The sequence below is a fragment of the Lathyrus oleraceus genome, chromosome 5 (assembly GCF_024323335.1).
Source record: "Lathyrus oleraceus cultivar Zhongwan6 chromosome 5, CAAS_Psat_ZW6_1.0, whole genome shotgun sequence".
In the NCBI taxonomy this organism is placed as follows: domain Eukaryota; kingdom Viridiplantae; phylum Streptophyta; class Magnoliopsida; order Fabales; family Fabaceae; genus Lathyrus; species Lathyrus oleraceus.
Window position 1 is genome coordinate 117,338,360 of NC_066583.1, and position 26,211 is coordinate 117,364,570.

Sequence of the window (26,211 nt, forward strand, 5' to 3'; positions counted from 1 at the left end):
TAGTTTTTTTAATTTGAATAAATGTCAAATAATTGTGTTGACCTATTGTGATGATTTATGTAAGTTTGACTCATGTTGTTGGGCCTTGGTCAAGGTTGATTTGACTTTGTTAAGTTAATATCATTGAATTTAGGGGATTGATGGAATGTACATTCCATCTCCCAAAATGAATGAACGATATTAATTTGGTAAAAGTCCTCCTTTCACCAATTCGAGTTTTGATACATTCCCTTCCCTCTTCATCGCATTCCCCTTCTTTATGCATTCATCTCATTTGGCCTATGATATCTCTAAGTCCTAAGGCTAGTCGATTGCAAAATCAAAATAAGTATGGATGAGATTAGGCCACCTCTTTTGCATATTCTTTTTTGTGTGTGGTATGTTTCATGAGCATAGTCCATTATATTATGTCTCTAACATGTATTAACACCAAAATTCTATTGCCCGACCTCAAATAGTTGTGACTTCAACATAAGTCCAATTACGATTGCTTAACATAGCGCTAAATTTTCGACACAAAAAGGCATAGCATTCTAGTTAGTGAGATTGTAAGTCTCCCATCTTTCATGGTATTTGTAAGACCCCAATTTTGTCCCTAAGATCCCTCATGGCATCATATCATATCATAACATTGCATTGCCTCAAGGATCATTGGATACCTTGCTCCCTTCCCTGTGGGTGGGATCTTTCTTGAGAGTGTTTCTTGATCACCAAGCATTGCTTGCATTTGTATATCATTGCTTTTCTTTTAATCTCTAACCAAAAGTACAAAAATAAGTCATCTAACATTTGTCTTGCAGCTTAAGCAGTCAACAGGTCAAGACATCAAGTGAATTCATGGTACAAAGAGAAGATGGTATTTTCTTGAGATATGGATCATGTGATCATTTCATGGAGCTTATTTGATCTATAGGTTCATTTTGGAGCAAATTCCCAAGTGGTTGAGGCCCCAAATTCATCAGAACATTTTCAGGTCATCTAAGGGCCAATGTAGTCAACTGAAAAGTCAATTATGGATTTGGAGGTGGGAAGTGATTAGAAATACTTCATTCATGTTCAAACAAGTCTCATTTGACATTTCAAACACTCGCATTGAAGAATTTGAAGTCAAGGCAAAAATTTCCCAAAATGGAAAGTGACCCATAATTTGAAGTTTCCAAAAAGGGAAAGTTCTTGGTTCAACTTCAACTCAACTTTCTAACATCAAAGAAGTTTCAAATGAAATTTTGTCCAACATGAAAGTTGAAGATCTCTCTCTCCCATTTCCAAAATGTTCAAGATCTTGAGCATCTTATGTATGGTTGAGGATATATGATCCAATCATTGCCAAGTGTGCATGGGATTTCAAGTGACCATAACTTTTGATTCACAACTCCAAAATGAGTGACTCTTCTTGCATTTTTCTTCTCTTGACCTCTAATTTCCAAATCATGCATCACATTACATAAAATGTCATCATATGACCATTTGTTCTTTCATGTCATTTTTGGAGGGAAATTCAAAAATTCAAATTTGGTGCATTGCATGAACTTTTTTCCATTACCAACATGTGCATGGGAAGTTCTTGAATGAAAATAATCAGCCAATGTTACTGTTCACTTGTGCATGCTTCACACACCACCAAAATTTCAATTTTTGTCATAACACCTTATTTTCATTAATTTCAACTAAACATGATTAACTTTTAATTAAATTGATATTAGGACATCATATAAATAGAAACCCTAACAGAATTTGAGATTAACTTGATCATTTCACCATTTTCTAGATCTAGAAATTTTTGCCTCCAAAATTTTCTCCTAAGCATAATTCAAATTTCTTCAACATAGCACCTTATTTTGATTGAAGAATCATGATCAGTGAGTGTGATTAAGTGTGATTTCAGCTTCTGTTTGAGGAATTCGAGCCAGGATTGTGCATACAAGTTCAAGAACATAACAATGGCAATTCAGATTTCAGCTAGATCTACATGTTTTCAAGCCTCAAATTCATCATCAAACTTCATAACAAGTGATTTGGAGTGGATTTGCATGCTTGCTTGGCCTGGAATCTGCAGAATTCAAGAACTGATCTTCAAGAGGTACCTAAGTTGCTTTAAGTTCATTTGAACTTTGCTTTGCTTTTGCTTGTGGTTGGCATACCACTTAGGTATAATTCTTGATCTTCATGTAGTCTGGAAGACCTGCTGTTATTGGCAGGCACCTGTCTGAAGCCCTCCTTAAGAGCCCATGTCTTTGTTTGTTTATCTTTGTGCCAAGCAGGTTAAGTCCTCTTAAGAGGCAATTGGCAGATAAAAGGGATGTGTAACCCATCCCCTGCTATTCTGTTGTGTCATTCATTTTGCTCACACCATGTGTTGATGCAATTTGAATAAAAACCAAAAAATCTTGTACATAGAGTCATGTCATGTGGAGAAGAGTTCCTTCATTCTGAACTCCCACATTTTCTATTGATTAAAGCTCTCTCTGACCAGGGATAAGAGCTATGAGGCACACCCCTCATTCTCCATTTCATCTGCTTCACCCTAACTCTCAATGTTAGGGTTAAGAGCTCAAAACACCCATTTCCAGTTGGTTTGTTTGTCAAGGTCGATATGACCCCTTGACTAAAACCTAACCTTGTTTGAGCCTCTTGATTGAGTATAGTGTGTGATAATTGACTTGTTTGTTTGCTTACCTGTCCATCTGTGCATAGTTGCTTGTGTGTGCTTTTGTGCGTTTGTCTTTATTAACTGTATATCATTTCATAATCATTGTTCATGCTTTGTGACATTTTGTTTTGTCCATTGAGGAGTCAATTGTAAGTCCATTAATTGGCAGTTGTTTCCTGTGATATGGTAGGAGTCGAGTGTAAGACCATTTATTGGCAACTTGTTTTCTATTGCTTATTGTTTTGTTTTCTTTGTGAGATTGGTATAAGTCCATTGATTGGCATCCGGTATCCATCTTTGTTTTGTGAGACTAGTATAAGTCCATTGATTGGCATCTGGTATCCTTATTTGCTTTGTGAGATTGGTATAAGTCCATTGATTGGCATCCGGTATCCATCTTTGTTTGTGAGTCTAGTGTAAGTCCATTGATTGGCATCTGGTTTCCATTTATGTTGTTTATCTGCTTTGCTTGTTGCCTTTTCCAAAGGAATCACTTGGATCATCTACATATGATCTCAAGAGGTGAACACCTAAGAAGTTTTGCATCCCTTAACCTTCACCCTTTTTGTTTCTAAACCTCCATTTGCATGTTAACTCAAACCAGAAAACTTTTGTGCAAACATTTTCACTTGTTTTCAAAACTAGAAACCTAGGCCTTAAGCCTCTGATTTTCAAACTTCATTTTCACAATACTTCTTCTGAATTGAATCTAATGTCAACTTTGACCATCTTTGTGAATACTTCTAATTGGTTAATTTCACTCACTCAATTGCTTTTGTGGCCCTTGTCCACTTCTTACTCAATTTTTCACGCATTAGCCATAGATCTTAATTATCTTAGTGGTTGATGTGAATCTCACCTTTTGTCCTTAGTGATCGAACTGTAAGACTTCCATACTGAAAACAGGGTTAACCCCTCTAGTATGTCGAAGCTATTCTCACATGGTGGACTTGTGGTTGTATAGGTTGAGTTTTCTCCCGTGGATAATGAAAGACCTTAGGGCTTTCGTTTAAAATCAATCCACTTACTTCTTGGAAATCTTTTAGCCGAACTACGGCGTTTTGATCCTTATCTTTCATGAAAAGGTACGTAGGCAATGGGTTTCATCCATCCAAACACAAAAATAATAAAAATTGTATATTCTTCTCTCATCTCTACAATCAATGTTTGCACAAAACTATTTCATAAACAAATAATGATACAACAAGTTGTGAAAAGAGGTTCCCTAGGAGTACCTAGGATGTTGTGGGTGCCTAACACCTTCCCACAACATAATTACCCCCTTACCCAGATCTCTGACCTTTCATTAGTTTTCTATGTGTAAAACTTCTTAGGCCTTTGTTCGCTTTTTAGCCATTCCTTTGGATAAATAAAAGTGCGGTGGCGACTCTATCTTTGTATGCTTTGCTTTTGATTTAGTCAATAAATCTTAAAGTGACGAATACACCGCTACAGAAAAGTGGCGACTCTGTTGGGGACAAGATCCTGGTGGGTTTGCCTACTTTTCACACTTGTTGTATTATATTTGTCTATTGTTTATGACATATTTTTGTACAATTTGGGATTACTGTATTGTCTGTAATGATTGATTTGCTTGATATACAATTGCTTGTTTGCTTTGGTGATCTCTGTGAGATGAGTTCTATACCCGAAATCGAGTGCACCTTATGATAGGAGAATGGCATAGTCTCGTCGACTTGTGTGGAGTTATTCCTTAGCAAGTTGACTTGCGAGTCCGTTCACTTGGTGGAGGTCATGTTGGATTAATAATGTCACACAAGTTATTTGTGGTTAGGCATTATTCTTTCAATATATGCCTTAGAAGCCAAGGACCTTAGTTTACCAAGCCCATCTTGGCCTATTTTTAGGACGTAGTGCGGAAGTCGTTCAAATGTCAGATTTGATGCGATTGTTACGCGATACTACACTCATAAGAGTCTCTCTTAAGAATATTTTTGGAATACGAGTATTCGTTCCTCCGATAATATTCGAAAGATGGGATGATGACTATGGGAACCTCTGGTAGAACATGTTCGGCAGGTTTAAACCATAGTACACTCCCTTTGGGTGGTTCTCAACCGAGACTCCATGCTCGTGACTCGCAACAAACCCGTGATTCATGGTTGAGTCGTTCAGACATCCTTAATATCAATGGAACTTGGGTGTCGATAAGGTGTAAACCACAATCCACCAAAATGGATGATTGATATTAAGGATGATTGAGCCGGTTCATGTATCGTTAATATCAATGGAACTTGGGTGTTGATAAGGTGAAAACCATAATCCACCAAAATGGATGATTGATATTAGGGATGCTATGAGCTTTCTCATGACCTTTGTCTGGTGTGCTTTTCTTGATCCTTGAGTGTGATTGTTGCATTCATGCATTCATGCATTCATCTGCATCCATATCATCAGATAAAAAGAAAATTTTCAAGGAACTTAAGGGGTTTATTTACAAAATTTTCAGATATGGAAAGACAAAAAAGGCATACAAAGAAGTACAGCTTTCGACAGCCCGACCTGAAAGAGTTAAGGAATCTGACATCTTATGTATTAGATCCCTTGGGTTTCAAAGCTCGGTATGGGAAGCTTCTGCCTCTGCTGACTACTCAGGTTGACGAAGGGTTGATGAATACTTTGGCGCAGTTCTATGATCCTCTGTATCACTGCTTCTCTTTTCCAGACTTTCAGCTATTGCCTACCCTTGAGGAGTATGCTCATCTTGTGGGTATTCCGATTCTGGATCAGGTGTCGTTCAGTGGCTTGGAGAGTATTCCTACTTCTCAAGAGATAGCTGACATGTTGCACATAGATGAATCCTTGGTTAAAGCTCATATGACTACCAAAGGTGGAATTCAAGGTCTTCCTTCTGATTTCCTCATCACTCAAGCTACCGTTTATGGGAAGGCCATGAGTGAGGATGCCTTTGAAGCCATATTCGTGCTGCTCATCTATGGGTTGGTATTATTCCCCAACATCGACAAATTTGTGGATGTGAACGCCATTAGGATCTTTTCTGTTCTTAATCCCGTTCCGACTCTGTTGGGTGATACCTATTTCTCTTTGCATCTGAGGAATGCAAAGGGTGGAGGAGCTATTGTGTGTTGTTTGCCTCTGTTGTATAAGTGGTTTATTTCTCACTTACCGCAGACAGTCGCTTTCAAGGAGAACAAGGGATGTCTACGGTGGTCTACGAGACTCATGTCTCTCACTAATGATGATATCTCTTGGTATGATCGTGCATATGACGGTGTTTAGATCATTGATTCTTGTGGTGAATTCTCCAATGTGCCTCTTCTTGGTACATGTGGTGGAATTAGCTACAACCCTATCTTAGCACGACGTCAGCTTGGGTTCCCCCTAAAGGATAAACCTAATAACATTCTGTTAGAAGGTGTGTTCTTTCAGGAGGGTAAAGATCCCCAAGGCCTGAAAGCCAGGATGGTCCGCGCTTGGCGCAAGATTCACAAGAAGGGTAGAAGTGAGTTGGGTCCGAAGAACTGGATTGCTTTGGAGCCGTATACGACTTCGGCCAGGCAGAGAGCATCTGAGTATCTCATGCCTTATGATCATCCGAGACCTACACCTTTGGTTGTGGCTGGGCCTTCAACCCTCCCTAACCAAGGCGTAGAGGATTTGAGAGACGAAGACCTTTCACGTGCCTGGATCTGTGAGAGAGAAGAGTTGCTTCAACAGCTTAAGGAGAAGGACGCTCTGATCGAGTTCCTCGAACATCGGGTGATTGATGATCCGAATGATGCATGGACTTCTCTGCTTCCTCAGTCTTCCAAATTCTGGAAGAGGAAGTATGATCGACTTGCTAAGGAGAAAGCAGATATGGAAGCAGCATATGAGAGAGAGATCAACAGGCTTTGTGTATCTCGTCTTCCAGCATCTCGAGCTTCTAGGGATCCATAGGATGTTTATTTTCCTTTTCCCTTGTAATATGATTGACAATGCTGTACTTCTTTTCTCAAATGTATTTGATGAGATATTTTCCATATGCGATTAAATGCTAAATATTCAAAATTTGCAAATAATAACACTAAAGTTCCTTCGAAAATAAAAACAAATCATGTGCATGAGCATTGCATGAGCATTGCATGCATCATTTGCATAAGCAGGTGTTGTTTCGGTCTTCTTGTATGTGGCCTAATTCTTTGCTCTTCATTTATTTTGAAGACAAGCTGACTCATCGGTACTACACCAGAGCAACCTCTGCAAGATTAATGGATCATCTCGAGCAAGAGAACCGTGAGCTGAAGGATGAAGTCGCCAGACTCACTGCTCTGATGGAGCAATTCCTAGCTGCTCAGAATCAACCGTCTCCACCACCTGCAACTCCTCCCTAGAGGACTGTTATATCTGAGGTTATGTCTTCGACAGTGCCAGCTGCCAGTGCTCATTTTGTGCCAACAACCATGTCGTCCGGGTTTTCGTGGGGGATGCCTCCTGGTTATATGCCTGATATTCCAACTCCAACCTTTGCTTCCATGCCGGCATCTAGCCCGGTCCTTGCAATGCCTCCTCCTGTCGTGCATACCATTCCTAGGGTAGACGACACCATCTATCATTCTGAGCCATCAAGGCAAAAATTTCCCAAAATGGAAAGTGACCCATAATTTGAAGTTTCCAAAAAGGGAAAGTTTTTGGTTCAACTTCAACTCAACTTTCCAACATCAAACAAGTTTCAAATGAAATTTTTTCCAACATGAAAGTTGAAGATCTCTCTCTCCCATTTCCAAAATGTCCAAGATCTTGAGCATCTGATGTGTGGTTGAGGAGATATGATCCAATCATTGCCAAGTGTGCATGGGATTTCAACTGACCATAACTTTTGATTTACAACTCCAAAATGAGTGACTCTTCTTGCATTTTTCTTCTCTTGACCTCTAATTTCCAAATCATGCATCACATTACATAAAATGTCATCATATGACCATTTGTTTTTTCATGTCATTTTTGGAGGGAAATTCAAAAATTCAAATTTGGTGCATTGTATGAACTTTTTTCCATTACCAACATGTGCATGGGAAGTTTTTGAATGAAAATAATCAGCCAATGTTACTGTTCACGTGTGCATGCTTCACACACCACCAAAATTTCAATTTTTGTCATAACACCTTATTTTCATTAATTTCAACTAAACATGATTAACTTTTAATTAAATTGAGATTAGGACATCATATAAATAGAAACCCTAACAGAATTTGAGATTAACTTGATCATTTCACCATTTTCTAGATCTAGAAATTTTTGCCTCCAAAATTTTCTCCTAAGCATAATTCAAATTTCTTCAACATAGCACCTTGTTTTGATTGAAAAATCATGATCAGTGAGTGTGATTAAGTGTGATTTCAGCTTCTGTTTGAGGAATTCGAGCCAGGATTGTGCATACAAGTTCAAGAACATAACAATGGCAATTCAGATTTAAGCTAGATCTACACGTTTCCAAGCCTCAAATTCATCATCAAACTTCCTAACAAGTGATTTGGAGTGGATTTGCATGCTTGCTTGGCCTGGAATCTGCAGAATTCAAGAACTGATCTTCAAGAGGTACCTAAGTTGCTTTAAGTTCATTTGAACTTTGCTTTGCTTTTGCTTGTGGTTGGCATACCACTTAGGTATAATTCTTGATCTTCATGTAGTCTGGAAGACCTGCTGTTATTGGCAGGCACCTGTCTGAAGCCCTCCTTAAGAGGCCATGTCTTTGTTTGTTTATCTTTGTGCCAAGCAGGTTAAGTCCTCTTAAGAGGCAATTGGCAGATAAAAGGGATGTGTAACCTATCCCCTGCTATTCTGTTGTGTCATTCATTTTGCTCACACCATGTGTTGATGCAATTTGAATAAAAACCAAAAAAATCTTGTACATAGAGTCATGTCATGTGGAGAAGAGTTCCTTCATTCTGAACTCCCACATTTTCTATTGATTAAAGCTCTCCCTGACCAGGGATAAGAGCTATGAGGCACACCCCTCATTCTCCATTTCATCTGCTTCACCCTAACTCTCAATGTTAGGGTTAAGAGCTCAAAACACCCATTTCCAGTTGGTTTGTTTGTCAAGGTCGATATGACCCCTTGACTAAAACCTAACCTTGTTTGAGCCTCTTGATTGAGTATAGTGTGTGATAATTGACTTGTTTGTTTGCTTACTTGTCCATCTGTGCATAGTTGCTTGTGTGTGCTTTTGTGCGTTTGTCTTTATTAATTGTATATCATTTCATAATCATTGTTCATGCTTTGTGACATTTTGTTTTGTCCATTGAGGAGTCAATTGTAAGTCCATTAATTGGCAGTTGTTTCCTGTGATATGGTAGGAGTCGAGTGTAAGACCATTTATTGGCAACTTGTTTTCTATTGCTTATTGTTTTGTTTTCTTTGTGAGATTGGTATAAGTCCATTGATTGGAATCCGATATCCATCTTTGTTTTGTGAGACTAGTATAAGTCCATTGATTGGCATCTGGTATCCTTATTTGCTTTGTGAGATTGGTATAAGTCCATTGATTGGCATCCGGTATCCATCTTTGTTTGTGAGTCTAGTGTAAGTCCATTGATTGGCATCTGGTTTCCATTTATGTTGTTTATCTGCTTTGCTTGTTGCCTTTTCCAAAGGAATCACTTGGATCATCTACATATGATCTCAAGAGGTGAACAACTAAGAAGTTTTGCATCCCTTAACCTTCACCCTTTTTGTTTCTAAACCTCCATTTGCATGTTAACTCAAACCAGAAAACTTTTGTGCAAACATTTTCACTTGTTTTCAAAACTAGAAACCTAGGCCTTAAGCCTCTGATTTTCAAACTTCATTTTCACAATACTTCTTCTGAATTGAATCTAATGTCAACTTTGACCATCTTTGTGAATACTTCTAATTGGTTAATTTCACTCACTCAATTGCTTTTGTGGCCCTTGTCCACTTCTTACTCAATTTTTCACGCATTAGCCATAGATCTCAATTATCTTAGTGGTTGATGTGAATCTCACCTTTTGTCCTTAGTGATCGAACTGTAACACTTCCATACTGAAAACAGGGTTAACCCCTCTAGTATGTCGAAGCTATTCTCACATGTGGACTTGTGGTTGTATAGGTTGAGTTTTCTCCCGTGGATAATGAAAGACCTTAGGGCTTTTGTTTAAAATCAATCCACTTACTTTTTGGAAATCTTTTAGCCGAACTACGGCGTTTTGATCCTTATCTTTCATGAAAAGGTACGTAGGCAATGGGTTTCATCCATCCAAACACAAAAATAATAAAAAATGTATATTCTTCTCTCATCTCTACAATCAATGTTTGCACAAAAATATTTCATAAACAAATAATGATACAGCAAGTTGTGAAAAGAGGTTCCCTAAGAGTACCTAAGATGTTGTGGGTGTTTAACACCTTCCCACAACATAATTACCCCTTTACCCAGATCTCTGACCTTTCATTAGTTTTCTATGTGTAAAACTTCTTAGGCTTTTGTTCGCTTTTTAGCCATTCCTTTGGATAAATAAAAGTGTGGTGGCGACTCTATCTTTGTATGCTTTGCTTTTGATTTAGTCAATAAATCATAAAGTGACGAATACACCGCTACAGTATTATGTGGAAACTTGGCCTTTTTTCCTTCCTTTGGAAGATGTCTTGGCTCAAGGATCCATGCTTGTGATAAGTGGGTTGAGTGTTCTCTAAAGAATGACTTAAAATGAAAAGCAAAAGCAAAACAATACTAACTTCTAACTCATTAACAACTAACATTTAATTTTAAGTCCGTTATTTTAATGTACTTTAATTTTTAAGTTCTATTCATTTGTCATTATTCATACCATTCTAATTTTTTATGTTAATGTCATTTTCCCTTTGTCCATTTGGACCATATTGTGTGATATATGTTGCTTGTGTATATTTTGTTTGTTTTTGTGGTCTTGGACCATTAATGTACATAATAAGAACAAAAACCCCTAAAAAACTTTTGTGTTGACTGTTGACTTGATCTTGAACAAATTGGACTTAGAATTTAGGCAACCTTCCTATGCTAAAGGACTTGGTCAATGCCAACATTTGTGAAACCAAGTGATTGCAATTTGAAACTTCATCTGATACATCATTCAAGATCTCTTTAATTCATCTGCAACATGATCATTGTGAAGCTGTTATTTTGAACCTGTGACGTGTGGAATTCATCTGTTACATGGGCTAATTTGAAGAAGATCATGGAGTGGCTAAAGCTTGGATGTGGCTATTTTTATTTATTGTCTTTCTCTTCAAGTTAATATTGTATGCATTGTTTGTTGCTTGATTCTAATATCCAAGGGAATTTGGGGTTTCTATATGGCATTCTTGCCTATTGGATTGCTACCCATCGGTCAGATCTTTTCAACTCTTAACTTTTAATTTTGTGCATAGGATTAGTCTCTTCATCTCCTCCCCATTTCTTTAATTCCAAAATCTCTCCCTCCTTTTAAAAAAACTTCTTTGTTTGAACTTGTTATTTTTCTAAACTTTAACCACTTTGCAAACTAGAAACTTTGGCCTTATGTCATTGCATTTTCAAACTTCTTTTCTTAATCAAACTTGTAAATAGACTTAACTATACTTGACTTAAATTTTCAAAAGCCAAAAAGAACTAACTCATCCAAACCATTTTCAGGCCTTTGTGCCTTACAAACTTAATTTTGTTAAAATCAATGCATCCACTTTGAAATTTGTATCACGAACTACGAGGTTTTGATCCCTCATTTTTATGTTGGTACGTAGACACAAGTCCGAAGGTCTTGTCAAACACAAAAATATAATTAATGAATTATTTTCTCATCCCCTCACTTTATTTGTCTGTAAACATCATTTTTGTACAAGATACATATGCACACTAAAAAACGCTCCCTAGGAGTACCTAGGACACTTTGGATGCTAACACCTTCCCTCTGTGTAACCAACCCCCTTACCTGTAATCTCTGACATTTTATTAGTTTTGATTTAAAAACTTCTTACTTTTGGGTTTTGTTAGTACTTTTTCCCTTTTCCCTTGGAAACAATAAAAGCGCGGTGGCGACTCTTGTTATTTGATGTCTAGCTTATCCATAGCTTGATGATCATGAATTTACCGCTACACCTTGACTCGAATCAAAATAAAAAGAGGAAAAACAAAGTTTTTCAAACACTCTGAATTGAATCATACTTTTAACTTGATTCGAATCAGAAAACTTTGTTACTCGAATCACAAGATGCACTTGATTCAAATCAGATAGATCTGAGTCTCCTCTGATTCATTTTATTCGAATTGGACTTTACACTTCACTCGAATCAATTCAACTTTTTCACATTTCTCAAGTTGGCTTTCATTCTTATATCTTTCTACTACTTCTTATCTATTACTTCCTTCTTTCTTTCTATACCACACAAATATATATAACATATAATTAATATATATTATAATATTTGGTAGTAATACAAAATATCTCAATTGATATTTTGACTTCCAGTACCAATTGACCAATTATTAATGTTATCAAAAATGTCCTATCTTGTACTTATTAATATTGGTCTGTCTCTTTTATTAATAATTAATCTCTTTAGAGTTCACTAGTTACTCTATTGGTCACAATTGACAACATTTAGAGCACATAGGAGATCTATATGTTATAACTGATAATAGATAGAATACATAGGAACTCAATTGGTCTCAACTGACAACTAATTGAGCAATTTAAGGAAATATGGGATATTACAACACATCTCTGAATCAAGGTTTGAAACAATTCATTTTTAGCATGCGTAAATCAATTGTTATATTTAAGATTTGATCATGATGGTTAAAGTCAATTGTATGGTCAGTGGAATAAGAACCATGTGTTTTATTGGTTCAAGTTAGGTGTAAAGAAAAATCTCAAAGTCTTTTGAAAATTATGAGATATTGAGATTTTGTGTACTTTATTCAAGTCATGTACATACCTTGACTCGAATCAAATTTAAAAGAGGCAAAACAAAGTTTTTCAAACACTCTGAATTGAATCATACTTTTAACTTGATTCGAATCGGGAAACTTCGTTACTCGAATCACAAGATGCACTTGATTCGAATCAGATAGATCTGAGTCTCCTCTGATTCATTTTATTCGAATCGGACTTTACACTTGACTCGAATCAGTTCAATTTTTTCACATTTCTCAAGTTGTCTTTGTTCAAATTGACTCGAATCTAGATTTACACCTATTTCGAATTAGGAGTCTTTATGACTAGAATCAGGATTATAAAGTGATTAGAATCAGTCGAGAAAGGGATCAAAATCTTTGTGCTTTCTTATTCCACTTCACTTGCTCATTTAACTCAAATAATGAGATGTTCACATTGTATATTATACATAATAACTCTTGATTGTCAGTGGAATAAGAACCATGTATTTTATTGGTTCAAGTTAGGTGTAAAGAAAACTCTCAAAGTCTTTTGAAAATTATGAAAAATTGAAATTTTGTGTACTTTATTCAAATCATGTACATACCTTGACTCGAATCAAATTAAAAAGAGGCAAAATAAAGTTTTTCAAACACTCTGAATTGAATCATACTTTTAACTTGATTCGAATCAGGAAACTTCGTTACTCGAATCACAAGATGCACTTGATTTGAATCAGATAGATCTGAGTCTCCTCTTATTTAATTTATTTGAATCGGACTTTACACTTGACTCGAATCAGTTCAATTTTTTCACATTTCTCAAGTTGGCTTTTTTCAAATTGACTCGAATCAAGATTTACACCTATTTCAAATTAGGAGTCTTTATGACTAGAATCGGGATTATAAAGTGATTAGAATCAGTCGAGAAAGGGCTCAAAATCTTTGTGCCTTCTTATTCCACTTCACTTGCTCATTTAACTCAAATAATGAGATGTTCACATTGTATATGCATAACAACTCAATAGGATTTCATAATCCACATTGTAATTTCTTGGGAAATCAACGCCCTCTCTTTTTGAAAACTCAAAAACTCTTGTAACAAAAATTATTCCAACCTCTAGTTTTGATTTCAGATCTTGATAATGATAGATTTCTAATTTATTGAGGGAGACGTTGTCTTGAAACTAATTATTCTTGAAGGTTTGGTAAGGTTTTTCAGAAAGCTTGCAAGATTGAGGTTGTTGTCATTGGCGTTGACAAATTCCAGTGAAAAGAAGGGGGTTATTCTCTCCAGATTACCTTGGTATTGATTGTGCGGAAGGCTACAGACAAGGTGGACTTCTTCTCAAATCTTCGTACAACTCATCGCTCAAGAAATTGGTGGGATCAAAGGGTGATTTCCACACAAAAATATTTTGAGTATATTGGTGAAACTGTAAGATTCAAGAAGCTTCAATTGAGTAAAGATTATGCAGAAGATTTTAGCATTAGGTTGTATACAAGTTAAGATCCATATAGGAGATTTATTTTCCTCTACATTATTGTTGATTAGTGATTGTATGAACTCTTGTAATATTTGTCAATATAAAAGGAACTAATCAGGTTCCAATGGGAAACCATTGAAGAATGGAGTGGGCAAAGCGGGGATAAACGTCGAACCATTATACATCCCAGTGTACTCTCTCTCTCTCTCTCTCTCTCTCTCTCTCTCTCTCTCTCTCTCTCTCTCTCTCTCTCTCTCTCTCTCTCTCTCTCTATATATATATATATATATATATATATATATATATATATATATATATATATATATATATATATATATATATATATATATATATATTATATATATATATATATATATATATATATATATATATATATATATATATATCACTCTTGAATTATAATTACATGCTTAGGTTATTAATTTTTAGCGTGGTTTATTGTTTATTCAGTTGGTAGTGATTTATCACGTAAGATTATGTTTTGTTAGAACTGATACCTAATTGAGCTTTAGTGGTGATTAAATTCTGGAAAACTAGTGTTGTTAGAATCCAATAATAATATAATCAATTATACATGACAGATGTCGTGTAATCTATAATTACTCAACTAATCATTTTCTTTGAACAATCTGTGAATTTTGTGAGTTGTGTGTTTGTCAATGTGGTTGAATTCTGATAAAACCGTAAGTCTTTATTTTCTCTTTAAGACTTCCGCGTGCAATTTTAATAAACCTTTGATATTCCTTTTTTGGAAAATTGGTCGAATTTTTAATAAGGGTATATTCACCCCTCCCCCACTCTAGACCGTCTCTCTACTCCATATTCTCACCCAACACGTCATGTCGACGACACTATGCAAATTGCATAAATAATAATGTTGTAACGAGAATATTTTCTAGTTCTGAAAATTATGATTTTTAAGTTGAATATTTACTACAAAAGTAGAAATACCGCGATACAGGTTTCAGCTCGAAAGATTGAGAACGGTATTTGACTAAAGAAAATTCAGAAATTAATTTTTAAATATAGCGAAAGTTTTTTTTAAATTAATTAAGAAATTTCCAATTTTAAAAAGTGATTTTAAACTAGTAAAAAATATCATGTGAAAGCGGAAATTTATGAGTTTAAAATCCAGTAACGCACACACAAAAGCGTATGATACCTTGAAATTAAATTCTCTACTAAAAATATTTTTCTCATCGAAATAAAATGTTGCAATTTACATGAGTACCAACGGTAGATGGAAATCATGTTCCCGCCTCTTGTCATTAAATTCTAATTAAACCGCTAGTTTTAAATTGCGCTCAAACAACTTGATTGTGTCATCATAGTAACAGATAATGATGATTGTTGATTGGTCTTTGTGGGATCAATAGTCTTTTATACTAAAACCGATAAAGTACTGCACTTGCAGGCATATCAATAAAGTGTTGAAGTATCCGCTAGTCTCGAACAATAATCCTAGAAGAACGTAAAAGGCCAACAGATGGGACATAATTGCCAATAACTCTCGAGGGAGAAAAAGTAATGTTATCTAATCAAGCATCACCACCAGAATTCCCAACAATCCCATTTGAAAAAGGGCTAGAAGATTCATTGAAAAAATTCTCCCTAAAAGCAGTTCTACTAGAAGCACCATTAGATTCAGAACTAATAGAAAGAATCATTAAACCCAAATTAGGGTGAACATGTGCCCGAGAGGTGCTATTAGGATCATTTGGAGTTTTTGTCTCCATAGATAACAAAAATTCTCGATCGATGGATCATTTATTTTGGCCACAACAAAGATAAAGAAATTGAAAATATAGAATAAAGGTCAGAGTTTGGAGATGATTCTTGGGATGTAGATGGATCAATGATGGGAAGAAAGAAAAGGAGGTGAAAGGTCAATGATAACTCAAAGAACACACTGCACCGATATGAAAAAAGCACTATAACCAGATGTTTCCAAAAATGTAAAGAGGAGTGAATGGTTTCTCGAAAGACCAAGTATGACTCAATTAGTAGTGAGAGCGAAAACCCATTTATAAATCCAAGCAACCTTTATATAGGGAAAGATAAATAAAGTAAGAAATGAATCAGATGAAAAGAAAATGAGAACCTGAAAAGCAGTTAATAGATCTCGCCTTGGAAACACTAAAACACTTAAGTATACTCAAGCATCCTTGTGGTATTTTGGATCAAACTCTAGTATTGACAAGGATAGCTTCATTTATTGACAGAAGTTGTACATGATGTTGTCAAAGTCTGTTTAAGCATTAAGAAGTCAAAGATGTGTGCTTTGTAGTCGAAGCATGTTCTAGCATGCAGTTCTATAAGTTATCTTGTTGTTTAAATTAGCTTAGTACCTAAGTTAGCTTAGTGTTTAATTTAGCTTGTAGTTTATAAATAGGTTGCTCTCCCAGGTTGTTGAGAGAGGGTTAAGTGTTGGTTTTTATTTTTCACTTGTAACCTTTTTCCCTAATAGGAAAAATGAATAGAAAAACGATTTAACCAATTCTTATTCTTATTATTCCATTTTCTCCCTCTTTCATAAAACATAAAAGGGTTTCTTGTGTTTGTTCAAGAAACTCAATATTTCTTATGGTTTTATTCTTTTTTGGTTCGGTGATTGCCACCTCAAACTAGTGCGGTGGGTATGGATCAAGATGCCATCAACAAAGTATAAAATTGAGAAATTCATTAGTGCGAATGATTTTGGTTTGTGGCGCTTGAAGATGTAAGCCCTACTAGTTCAGTCGTGTTTCTTAGACGTGCTGAAAGGATCAGAGAAGATGGATGATGTGCTAATAGAGAATGAAAAGACGATGATGATTGATAAATCCCAAAATGCCATCATATTGAGCCTTAGTGATAAGGTTTTCGAGTAGGCCTCGAAGGAGAAGACGGTAGCGGGTGCATGGAGAAAACTCGAAGTGTTGTACATGACTAAATCCATGGTAAATTATTAATACCTGAAGCACACTCTGTATTTATTCAAGATGAGTGAAGATAAATTTTTGACAAATTAGTTGGATATGTTCAACAAGCTAATTCTTAATCTAGAGAATATTGAGGTTAGTATCGAAGATGAAAATTAAGCGATGTTATTGTTGTGTTCTTTACCTAAGTCTCATGCTCATTTAAAAGAAACTCTCTTGTATGGAAGATGTTAGTTGACCTTTGAAGAAGTCCAATCAGCCTTGTACTATAAGTATTTGAATGAGGAAAGGAGCATAATCCATCGTCTATTGGTGAAGGTTTGTCGTTAAGGGGAAATTCTTGAAGAAAGATGGCATGTTTGAGAAGAAGAATGGTAAAGGTCAATAGAAGTATTATGATGGTGATGCTCCTCCAATTAGGTGTTATCATTGTAAGAAGGAGGGTCACACAAGAAAGGTGTGCCCTGAACACCTAAATAATCATTTATGTAAGGATAATGGAAACACAACTCTTGTGCAAGATGATTTTGAATCCTCTGATGTTCTTTTGATTTCAAGCAGCGACTCTAGCAAGGAGTGGATTATGGATTCAAGATGTACTTGGCACATGGATCCAAACAAATAAGTGTTTGAGGAATTATGTGATCAAGATGGTGGACCAGTGTTGTTGGGAAACAACAAAGCCTACAAAATTGCAGGTATATAGTTGGTAAGATTCAAGCTCTATAATAAGTCAATAAAGTTGTTGACTGGTATCAGGTATGTACCTGATCTGAAGATAAATTTGATTTCTCTTGGTGAATTCGATAAGAAAGGATATGTTTTCATAGGAGATCAAGGTATCCTGAAAGTCATGAAGGGGTTGAAAGAAGTCTTGAAAGGTGTAAAGAAACAAGGCTTGTATACCCTTGAGGCTGAGGTTGTAAGTGGATCAACAGATATTGCCTCCACGAAACATGTGTCAAAGGTAGAACTTTGGCACATGAGATTTTTCCATGTCAGTGAAAGGGGTCTTGACGAAATGGGGAAATATAATCTGCTAGTTGTTGACAAATTCAAAAAGCTAGAGTTATACAAACCTTGTGTGTTTGGTAAATCATGTAGAGTGAAGTTTAACAAAGGCAAACAAAAAACACATGGATCCCTTGATTACATTCATAATGATATTTGGGCCCCTACAAGGAATCCTTCACATTCAGGTGCAAGGTATTTTCTATCCATAGTTGATTATTATTCTAGAAAGTTATGGGTAATAATCCAGAAGACTAAGGATGAAACTTTTTAGAATTTCAAAAGTTGGAAGACTCTGATCAAAAATCAGACTGGCAGGAAGGTTAAGAGGTTGAGAACCAATAATGGCCTTGAGTTTTGAAATGAAGATTTTGACATTTATTGTAGTATGTATGGTATTACAAGGAAAAAGACTATTGCGGGTACTCCTTAGTAAAATGGATTGGCTGGAACATTCAATCGAACAATCCTGGAATGGGTTAGATGCATGTTGGTTAATGTTAGATTGATGAAGGTGTTTTGGGATGAGGTTATTATGAATGCATCATACCTGATAAATAGGTGTCCCTCTATTTCCTTGAGGATGAAGAGACCTGGAGAAGTTTTGTCGGGTCATCCACTAAATCTCAAAAAACTTAGAGTATTTGGTTGTGTAGCCTATTCTCACATTAGGCAAGACAAGGTCGAACCTTGAGCTCTAAGACACATGTTCATGTGGTATCCTGGCGGAGTAAAATCCTATAGGTTGTGGTTCCTAGAACTATCTCACAAGAGGCGTATCACAACTCGTGATATAGTTTTCAATTAAGCAGAAATGGAATTTAAAAAAATGATGGTGTTGGTCGAAATGCAAAGACCTATGAAAAAGAACTGGAACAGGTAGAGATTCATGTTGAGGTGGTCCATATTGGTGCTAAAAACATAACCCATATGAAGTCGAAGAAGAAGCACAAGTTGCAGATGAAGATGAGGATACTACCTTTTAGCAAGAGACAAGTCGAGAAGAGCCATTAAGCCACCTCAGAGACTTGGTTATGCATATCTTATAGTGTTTGCATTAATCTTTGCTAGTGAGGTAATTGATGAAGAACCTAGAGATTATAATGAAGCTATGAGGAGTCAGAACAATACTAAATGGATGAAAGCCATGGACGATGAGATGAAATCTCTTCATCATAACCATACACCGGAGCTGTCGAGTAACCTATTACATCTAGGTTAGTTGGTTATAAGTGGATTTTCAAGGTTAAGGAAGGAATCGAAGGAGTTATATCAAAGAGATTTAAGGCAAGGTTGGTTGCTAGAGGGTTCACTCAGAAAGAAGGATTTGGCTTTAATGATGTGTTCTCACATGTTGTAAATCATAGATCCATTTGAATGTTTTTAGCCGTGATGGAAATTTTCTACTTAGAACTTGAGAAAATGGATGTAAAGACAACCTTCATGTATGGTGATCTAGAAGAAACAATCATGATGAGGAGACCTGAAGGGTATACAGAAAAGGGCGAGGAAGATTATGTGTGCAAGTTGAACAGGTCATTATATGGCCTGAAACAATCCTCAACAGTGGGATATGAGATTTGACAAGTTCATGGCACTCATAGGTTTCACTAGAAGCCAATTCAACCACTGTGTTTACTTCAAAATTTGTCCTGGAAGTTCACTTGTTATTTTGTTGCTTTATGTAGATGACATCCTCAGAGCAAGAAACAATATCGAGGATGTAATGAAGGTGAAGGTTGAACTCAATAAGAAATTCGACATGAAGGATCTGGGAGTTGCCACCATGATTCTTGAGATTGACATTCGGAGAGATGGAAAGCATTCAATATTATGCTTATCTCAAGAGACATACTTGAAGAAGATCCCCGAAAAATTTGGTATGTCGATTTCAAAGTTGTTGTAACACCGACAAATCCTCAATTCAAGCATAGTACAACTCAAAGTCATAGTAATAAAGTCGAAAGATCCTATATGAATAGAATTCCATATTCTAGTATAGTAGGTTCTTTGATGTATGTTATAGTTTGCACGAGGCTAGACATAGCATGCAGAGTGAGCCTTATAAACAGGTATAAGGCCAATCCTGGGAAGGCACATTGGCAAGCTTTGAAGTGGATTCTGAGATGCATAAAAGGATACATGAGTAGGGTCCTAGTTTATGGTGGAGCCACGAGTGATGTTGAAGCCGAAGTCAAAATACTTGTCAACTCGAACCATGCGGGATGTATCGATACCATAAAATCTCTTTATGGATATGTTTTCATTATGTTTGATACATCAATCAATTGTAAAGCTTCTCTTTAGAAGGTTGTTTCCTTATCAACCACCGAAGCTGAATATATTTCCCTCGCTGAAGTTGTGAGAGAAGTATTGTGGCTTGAAGGGTTTGTTAAGGAACTGAAACTTCAACGCCGAGTTATCACCATTAAATGTGATAGTCAAAGTGTCATACATTTGTCAAAGAATTCAGCCTATCAAGAGACAACAAAGCACATTGATGTTAAGATGCATTTCGTCAGGGGAAAAATTAAAAGTGGAGAAGTCAAAGTGATGAAGGTTTCGATAGATCACAATGTCGCATATATGATCACCAAGTCATTTCCATGTAGCAAGTTCTTTCACTTTATGTGTTGTACCCCAAAATTTGCCTCCACTTTTTCATCTTTCCATCCAATCACTTGACTTGGGGATCAATTGCATACATTAACAATTCATTCATGTGAATCATTCACTCCATGACTGGATCACCATAGATTCAAAACTTTTGGCTTGTAGATCTAGGGTTTGCATATGGAATAACTTCAAAAGTGTGACTTGAACTCCCATAAAAGCATAGGGGATGTAAAACCCTAATTGCTTGATGGTGGAGGTATGATTTCAACAAGGTGCCATCTAAGAAATCTTCAGGGGTCTTCAAAACCCTAACTCTTGATGATATGATGATGGACCCCATGGAGCTTCTCTGAGCCTTGTTTAGGCCATCAAAACCCTAACGAGGGCTAGTATATGGAGGAACTTGTTTGTAGAATATCTACTTTTATTCAAAAGGCTTGATTGAGGAAGCAGTCCTCATGGAAACCCTAATCAAGGATGGAATGGTCTTGATGGACTTTGTGGCTTAACTTTCCATCTAGTGACATCCAAAAACCCAATTTCATCCACTTTTCACCCATTGATTGATTGGTACCACCTTGATCCCTGGCCCCCATAACCTTTTGTCTTGTCTCAAGCCTATGGTTCCATAGCTTCCATGATTGGCTCCAGCCATGTCATTTCATCTGATCACCTCAAGTACATTGTCCACTCTTGGTTTGTTTTCATTTGGTCATTGGTCTTGAATCAAATCCATCTTAGTCTCAATATCTTGTTGTTTTGTCCATGGATTGTTGGTGCATTCATGGCATTGTCTATCCAAACCATTAAAACCTTTTGTATTACAATCATGGTTAGTGTTTCATGCAAGCCTTAGCCTTATTCCTCAAGTTATAGCCTTGTTCATGAACTATTCCATTTACAAGTCATGTCCATGTTCATTTTAATTCAAATTCAAGCATTTTCATGTACAAAGAAATCAATTTGAAAACCAATTTCAATCCATTACAAATCATTCACAATCCATTATAATCCATTACATTTAAAATTACAAATTTTAGTAACTTTGACCAACTGTGCACTTTGGTCAACCATTGACTTTTTGGTCAACTTTGACCAAAGTCAACTCATCCCTTTTTTTGCCACTTAAGATATAATCTAATATACCTTGCCTTGATTCATCATCTAAAGGTCATGATTGGTTTGCTTGTGCCATGCTTCTTCATTTGCAAGTTAGCTTTGACTAACCATGTTCATGTTCACACCAAACCTACAAAATCAATCAACATCGTAACCACACAAGTTAGCAAACTATCATGAACTTCAAACAGAAACAAATTAACATATTGCCCTATATTTTAAAACAGAAGTAAGCCATAGTGTTCATTCATCCAAACATGGCTTCATGACATGACCATTGCAAGTTCAAGAACCCTCACTTAACCACTGTCCAAGCTCAAGGTAGATCTAACATCAAGTAACCATACACACACATAAGTTGGCAGCATTGCTAACTACCTGCCAGGTTCATGCCAGTTGGAACACACTGCAGAACTACATCCAAACCATTGGGACTGGCAACATAACATGCCCAAACCTGCATCAACATAGACAGGAGCAAATTAAGTGCAAACACACATCAATCTGCCAAGTAATGCATCATCAACCTTAATGTTACCTCAATACCATGATATGGAAGCCTCTTGGAGCTTGGTCCAGCACTATTGCTTTGTTGTTACCATGAGCATCCTGCAATACAATAGCCACAATTGAACTGCATCAATGTCAATTTGCCAACAAACCTGCAGTCTTGTTTAAGCAATGCCCTGCAATATGGTCATCAACATGGATGGAAACAATTGTCTAAGGCTAGATATCCACTAGGCATAGCACCAAATCTGGCAGCATAACAACAACAACCTCAACACTCAATAACTCAACAATCCATCTCTGATGCACAACCTGGCAACAACATTGCAATACATCATAAGCAAACACACATGAGGGGTTCTGGTGCATCACTGATAACCCCAGGTTAGTTGCAGGAAGGCAGTGACACATCAAAAACAGAGCATGAGCAAAGGAAAAGTTATCTACAACCATTTGATACCCAGCTAGCAGAAGCATACATTAACATTTCACAGTATGCAAGCCAGACATTTCATGCAAAACAGTTATAATAAATAATTAATGGCACAAAAACAATCATGGACAAGTGTTCAATGTCAACAATAACACAACAACAATGCATCCATGACAAGGCATGCCAATACATGGTTAACATATGGTAAACATAGTTTGGGAGGTCACACAAATAAAAATTATTGCAGAAAAATCAATGGCAAATCATGATTCACCAATTTCAACATATCAAAGCATCACACATCAGTTTCCCTACAGCTTATGTCAGCAAGTGCACTGAGTTAAATAAATCATGACTAGAAAAGGGCATGGGCAAATTAAGAAGCTGGCATATCCCAAATTTAACTCTGACTTCAGTCAATTTCAAACTCAAATACATTTCAAAATTAACCTCCAAATTCAATCCAAATTTGAGTTTCTAACAAACTTCAACAAACTACCCTAACTGCTAACTAACTCCAAACCTAAATCTAACCAACTCCTGACCTAAATCCAAATTGATTCCAATCCAAACATGTTGCTTATTTAATCATCATATCCATCATCATTTAAACACTCTTAAAAACCATTACTCTCAAGCTCCTAATTTCTCTTTGAATCCTCTTCCCTCTCACACTCAAAGCTCGTTTCCTAATATCTATTGAAGCTTCACATTGAAGCTTCAAGAAGAGAGAGCTCAACCTCAATTCATCACTCTACAGAATTTTGGGAAGAAGAAGCATTGGAAGAGAAGCGATCCATAAGAATAAGAAGAATCAAAGAGAAGAAGAAATTGCGACCAGTACAAGATACAAGCTTTGAAAGACATTACCTGGAAGCTCATCATCGCCATCGCCAACTCCCGCAAGGTAATTCGGAAAACTTTCGCTTTTCTTCAAATTCGGTTACCAGTATGTAGAGAGTGAGGAGACGACTCATAGCCCCCATCCCTGGGGCTTTGAATCATTAAGGACAAGATTTAATTTGAGATTGTCGCGTTAGGTTTCTTGGAGTGAATCATTTATGTAAGGGTTGTGGAGCTCCATTTTCATGAAATTGATTGAAGAATAGTTTAGAGCGCAAGGAGATGAGCATGTTGGTAGCTCCCCTTTTAGTTTTGGTGGCCACCTCCGTCGGGAGTGACGACCATTTTAGTATAGTTTCTAATTAGATTTTAATATAGTTAATTAGATTAGAAATTAGAAAATAATTAGATTTTAGTTAATTTTAGAATTTAGTTAATTGTTGAACATTAGGTTAAAATAGATTTTAGGACTTAATCAACTTGTAAGTTCTAATTAGATTTTAATTATAAGTAGATTGGTATTCATGATTGGATATTTTTATGATATGACCTTTTTACCCTTAGGGGTCATTTTGTCATTTTAGCCATAAATACATGTTCTCTTAGGAATTTTTGACACAGATTTTTTAATCAAACCTTGACTAACTATAACATGACCCCTTAGGTTAGTTTGGTTATTTCTAACCATTAGATTAGGATTAACCTAGTTTTCAAATTAATTCAAACCTTTCGATTCAGGTTGATCAAAAGCAATTTTGATCAACTAAATCCTTTGATATTGTATAATCCCACAGCCTAAATTGAGTGACCAAAATACCCTTGGTCACTTGATAATACTTTTTTCTCTAAGTTGTGGAGCTCGAAGCCTCAAGGAATCCTCAGTCATACTAAGCAGTGGATCATACAAGACACATCAAAGGTGACATCTTCAAGAGCTTGTAAAATCAAAGTTAGAATTGTGTGGCATGAGCCTTAAGTAATATAGAAAGAATGGGACTGGAGAATTCATACCCCAATTATGAATATCTTTGGGTATGGTATGAATGACCCAATGCACATCGTATTCACCTCTATTCATAAACTTTAGCATATTTTAAATCATAAGATTGACAAGTCTCTTTCTCCCTTCACAAGAAGCAATGCAATAAGCAAGGACTACAATAACAACTTACCAATCATGATTCAAGCTGTATGACACGAGCCTTAAGTGATGGAGAAGGAATGGGACTGGAGAATTCCTACCCCCATTTTGAATATCTTTGGGTACGGGATGCTTGACCTAGTTGCTCATTGTATACGCCTTCATTCATAGACTTTAGTGCAAGTCGAATCGAACGATTGATAAGGTCTTCACCATCACAAGAAACAATAACAAAGATTCTCCTCCTTGAAAATTAGGATGAGAATTACATGCCGCGATCCTTAAGTAGTAAAGAAGGAATGAGACTAGAGCTTTCCTACACTCATTCTGGATATCTTTGGGTGCAGAATGTTTGGCTCGTTGCTTATCGTATCCATCTTTACTTATAGACTTCAGTGTGGTTCTTATATAATAAATATCAAGTCTATTACACTCTTTCAATCAATCAATCACTTCTTTTTCCTCACCAATCACCTTGTTTTCAGCCCTAGTGGGCTGAACTACGAAAGCTCTGATTTCCTTATTGCACTATAAGGATACGTAGGCAGAAGAATCCAGTTTCTTCGTGAGCTACATTATTTATCCATTTACCCTATTTATTAATCAATCTTTCTTCATTCATTCAATCAATACCATCTTTTTGAGATCAATTATACTTCCTCTTGGACTTCTTGTACATCCTTTTAGGACGATATAGCGACAGTCCACCTCATCAATCGAGAGTTGTTTGGGTCATCCCCAAGCATTTAATTCAGTCTTTTTGGGTTTAAACACCACATTGCTCTTCGATTCAGAGTCTATCTCTTTCATAGATCCAAGATACTATTCTTCTTTGATCTAGAACTGTTTGTTCCTCAGCCAGTGATATATTGTTCCTTGCACACAACAATACTTTCTCTTGGGCCCTGCTTACATCCTTTTAGGACGATATAGCGGTAGTCCGTCTTGTGAATCAAGAGTTGTTTGGCTTGTACCCAGACACTTAATTCAGTATTTGTTTTTGGCTTTACCCTATAGCGGCAGCCATGCTAGCCCACATACTGGTAAATGCATGTTTACTCTTTGACTCCAAGTTCCATCCATTTGTGGGTTCCCTTGATACCATTGTGTTGGTACAAGTTATGCTTTTCATCACTTATCTCTCTCTTTGTTCTCGTGGTTCCACGAACTACGCTTGCTCTGACTTTCTTATTGCACGATAAGAATACGTAGGCACGAGGATGCAAGTCCTTGGCGAGCATACTCCTAATTATTCTTTCTTCCACCCTAGGGCGCCATTCATATCTTTCACGATCCACTATCTATCTTCGATCATAAATCGTTCGTCCAGTGACATACTATTTCTTTGAGATCCAAAATACAGTTTTCTTTGGAATTCCACATACACCCTTTTAGGTCGATATAGCGGCGGTCCACATTTGTCCCTAGAGTTGTTTGGCTTATACCCAAATATTTAATTCCTTCTTTCTTGGATAAATATCAGATAGTGGCAGCCATGCTAGTCCACGTATCGGTTAACGTTGTTTCCCTCTATGGTAAAAATCTCATTTCTCTTATGGATTCCAATATACCTTGACATTCGGTT

General features: G+C 36.4%; 1 protein-coding gene and 1 long non-coding RNA gene across 3 annotated transcripts in view; one reads left to right on the plus strand and one right to left on the minus strand.

Annotated features, from left to right (window-relative positions):
• Positions 1-20,271, plus strand: part of LOC127079130 (uncharacterized) — a 35,088-nt gene extending 14,817 nt beyond the window's left edge. The window contains exons 2-4 of the mRNA XM_051019553.1: positions 19,036-19,181; positions 19,653-19,844; positions 19,991-20,271. Of these exons, the coding sequence (XP_050875510.1) occupies positions 19,036-19,181; positions 19,653-19,844; positions 19,991-20,271 (619 nt within the window). The remainder of the gene's footprint in view (positions 1-19,035; positions 19,182-19,652; positions 19,845-19,990) is intronic.
• Positions 20,272-21,634: 1,363 nt separating this feature from the next.
• Positions 21,635-23,807, minus strand: LOC127086989 (uncharacterized). 2 transcript variants are annotated; one of them, XR_007789741.1, is made up of 4 exons: positions 23,513-23,807; positions 22,246-22,521; positions 22,078-22,156; positions 21,635-21,829 (listed from the first exon to the last, which is right to left on the minus strand). It is a non-coding gene; the product is annotated as an uncharacterized LOC127086989 (long non-coding RNA). The 2 variants fall into 2 exon arrangements; XR_007789742.1 differs by having other exon boundaries at positions 22,238-22,521.
• Between the last annotated feature and the right edge of the window lie 2,404 nt (positions 23,808-26,211).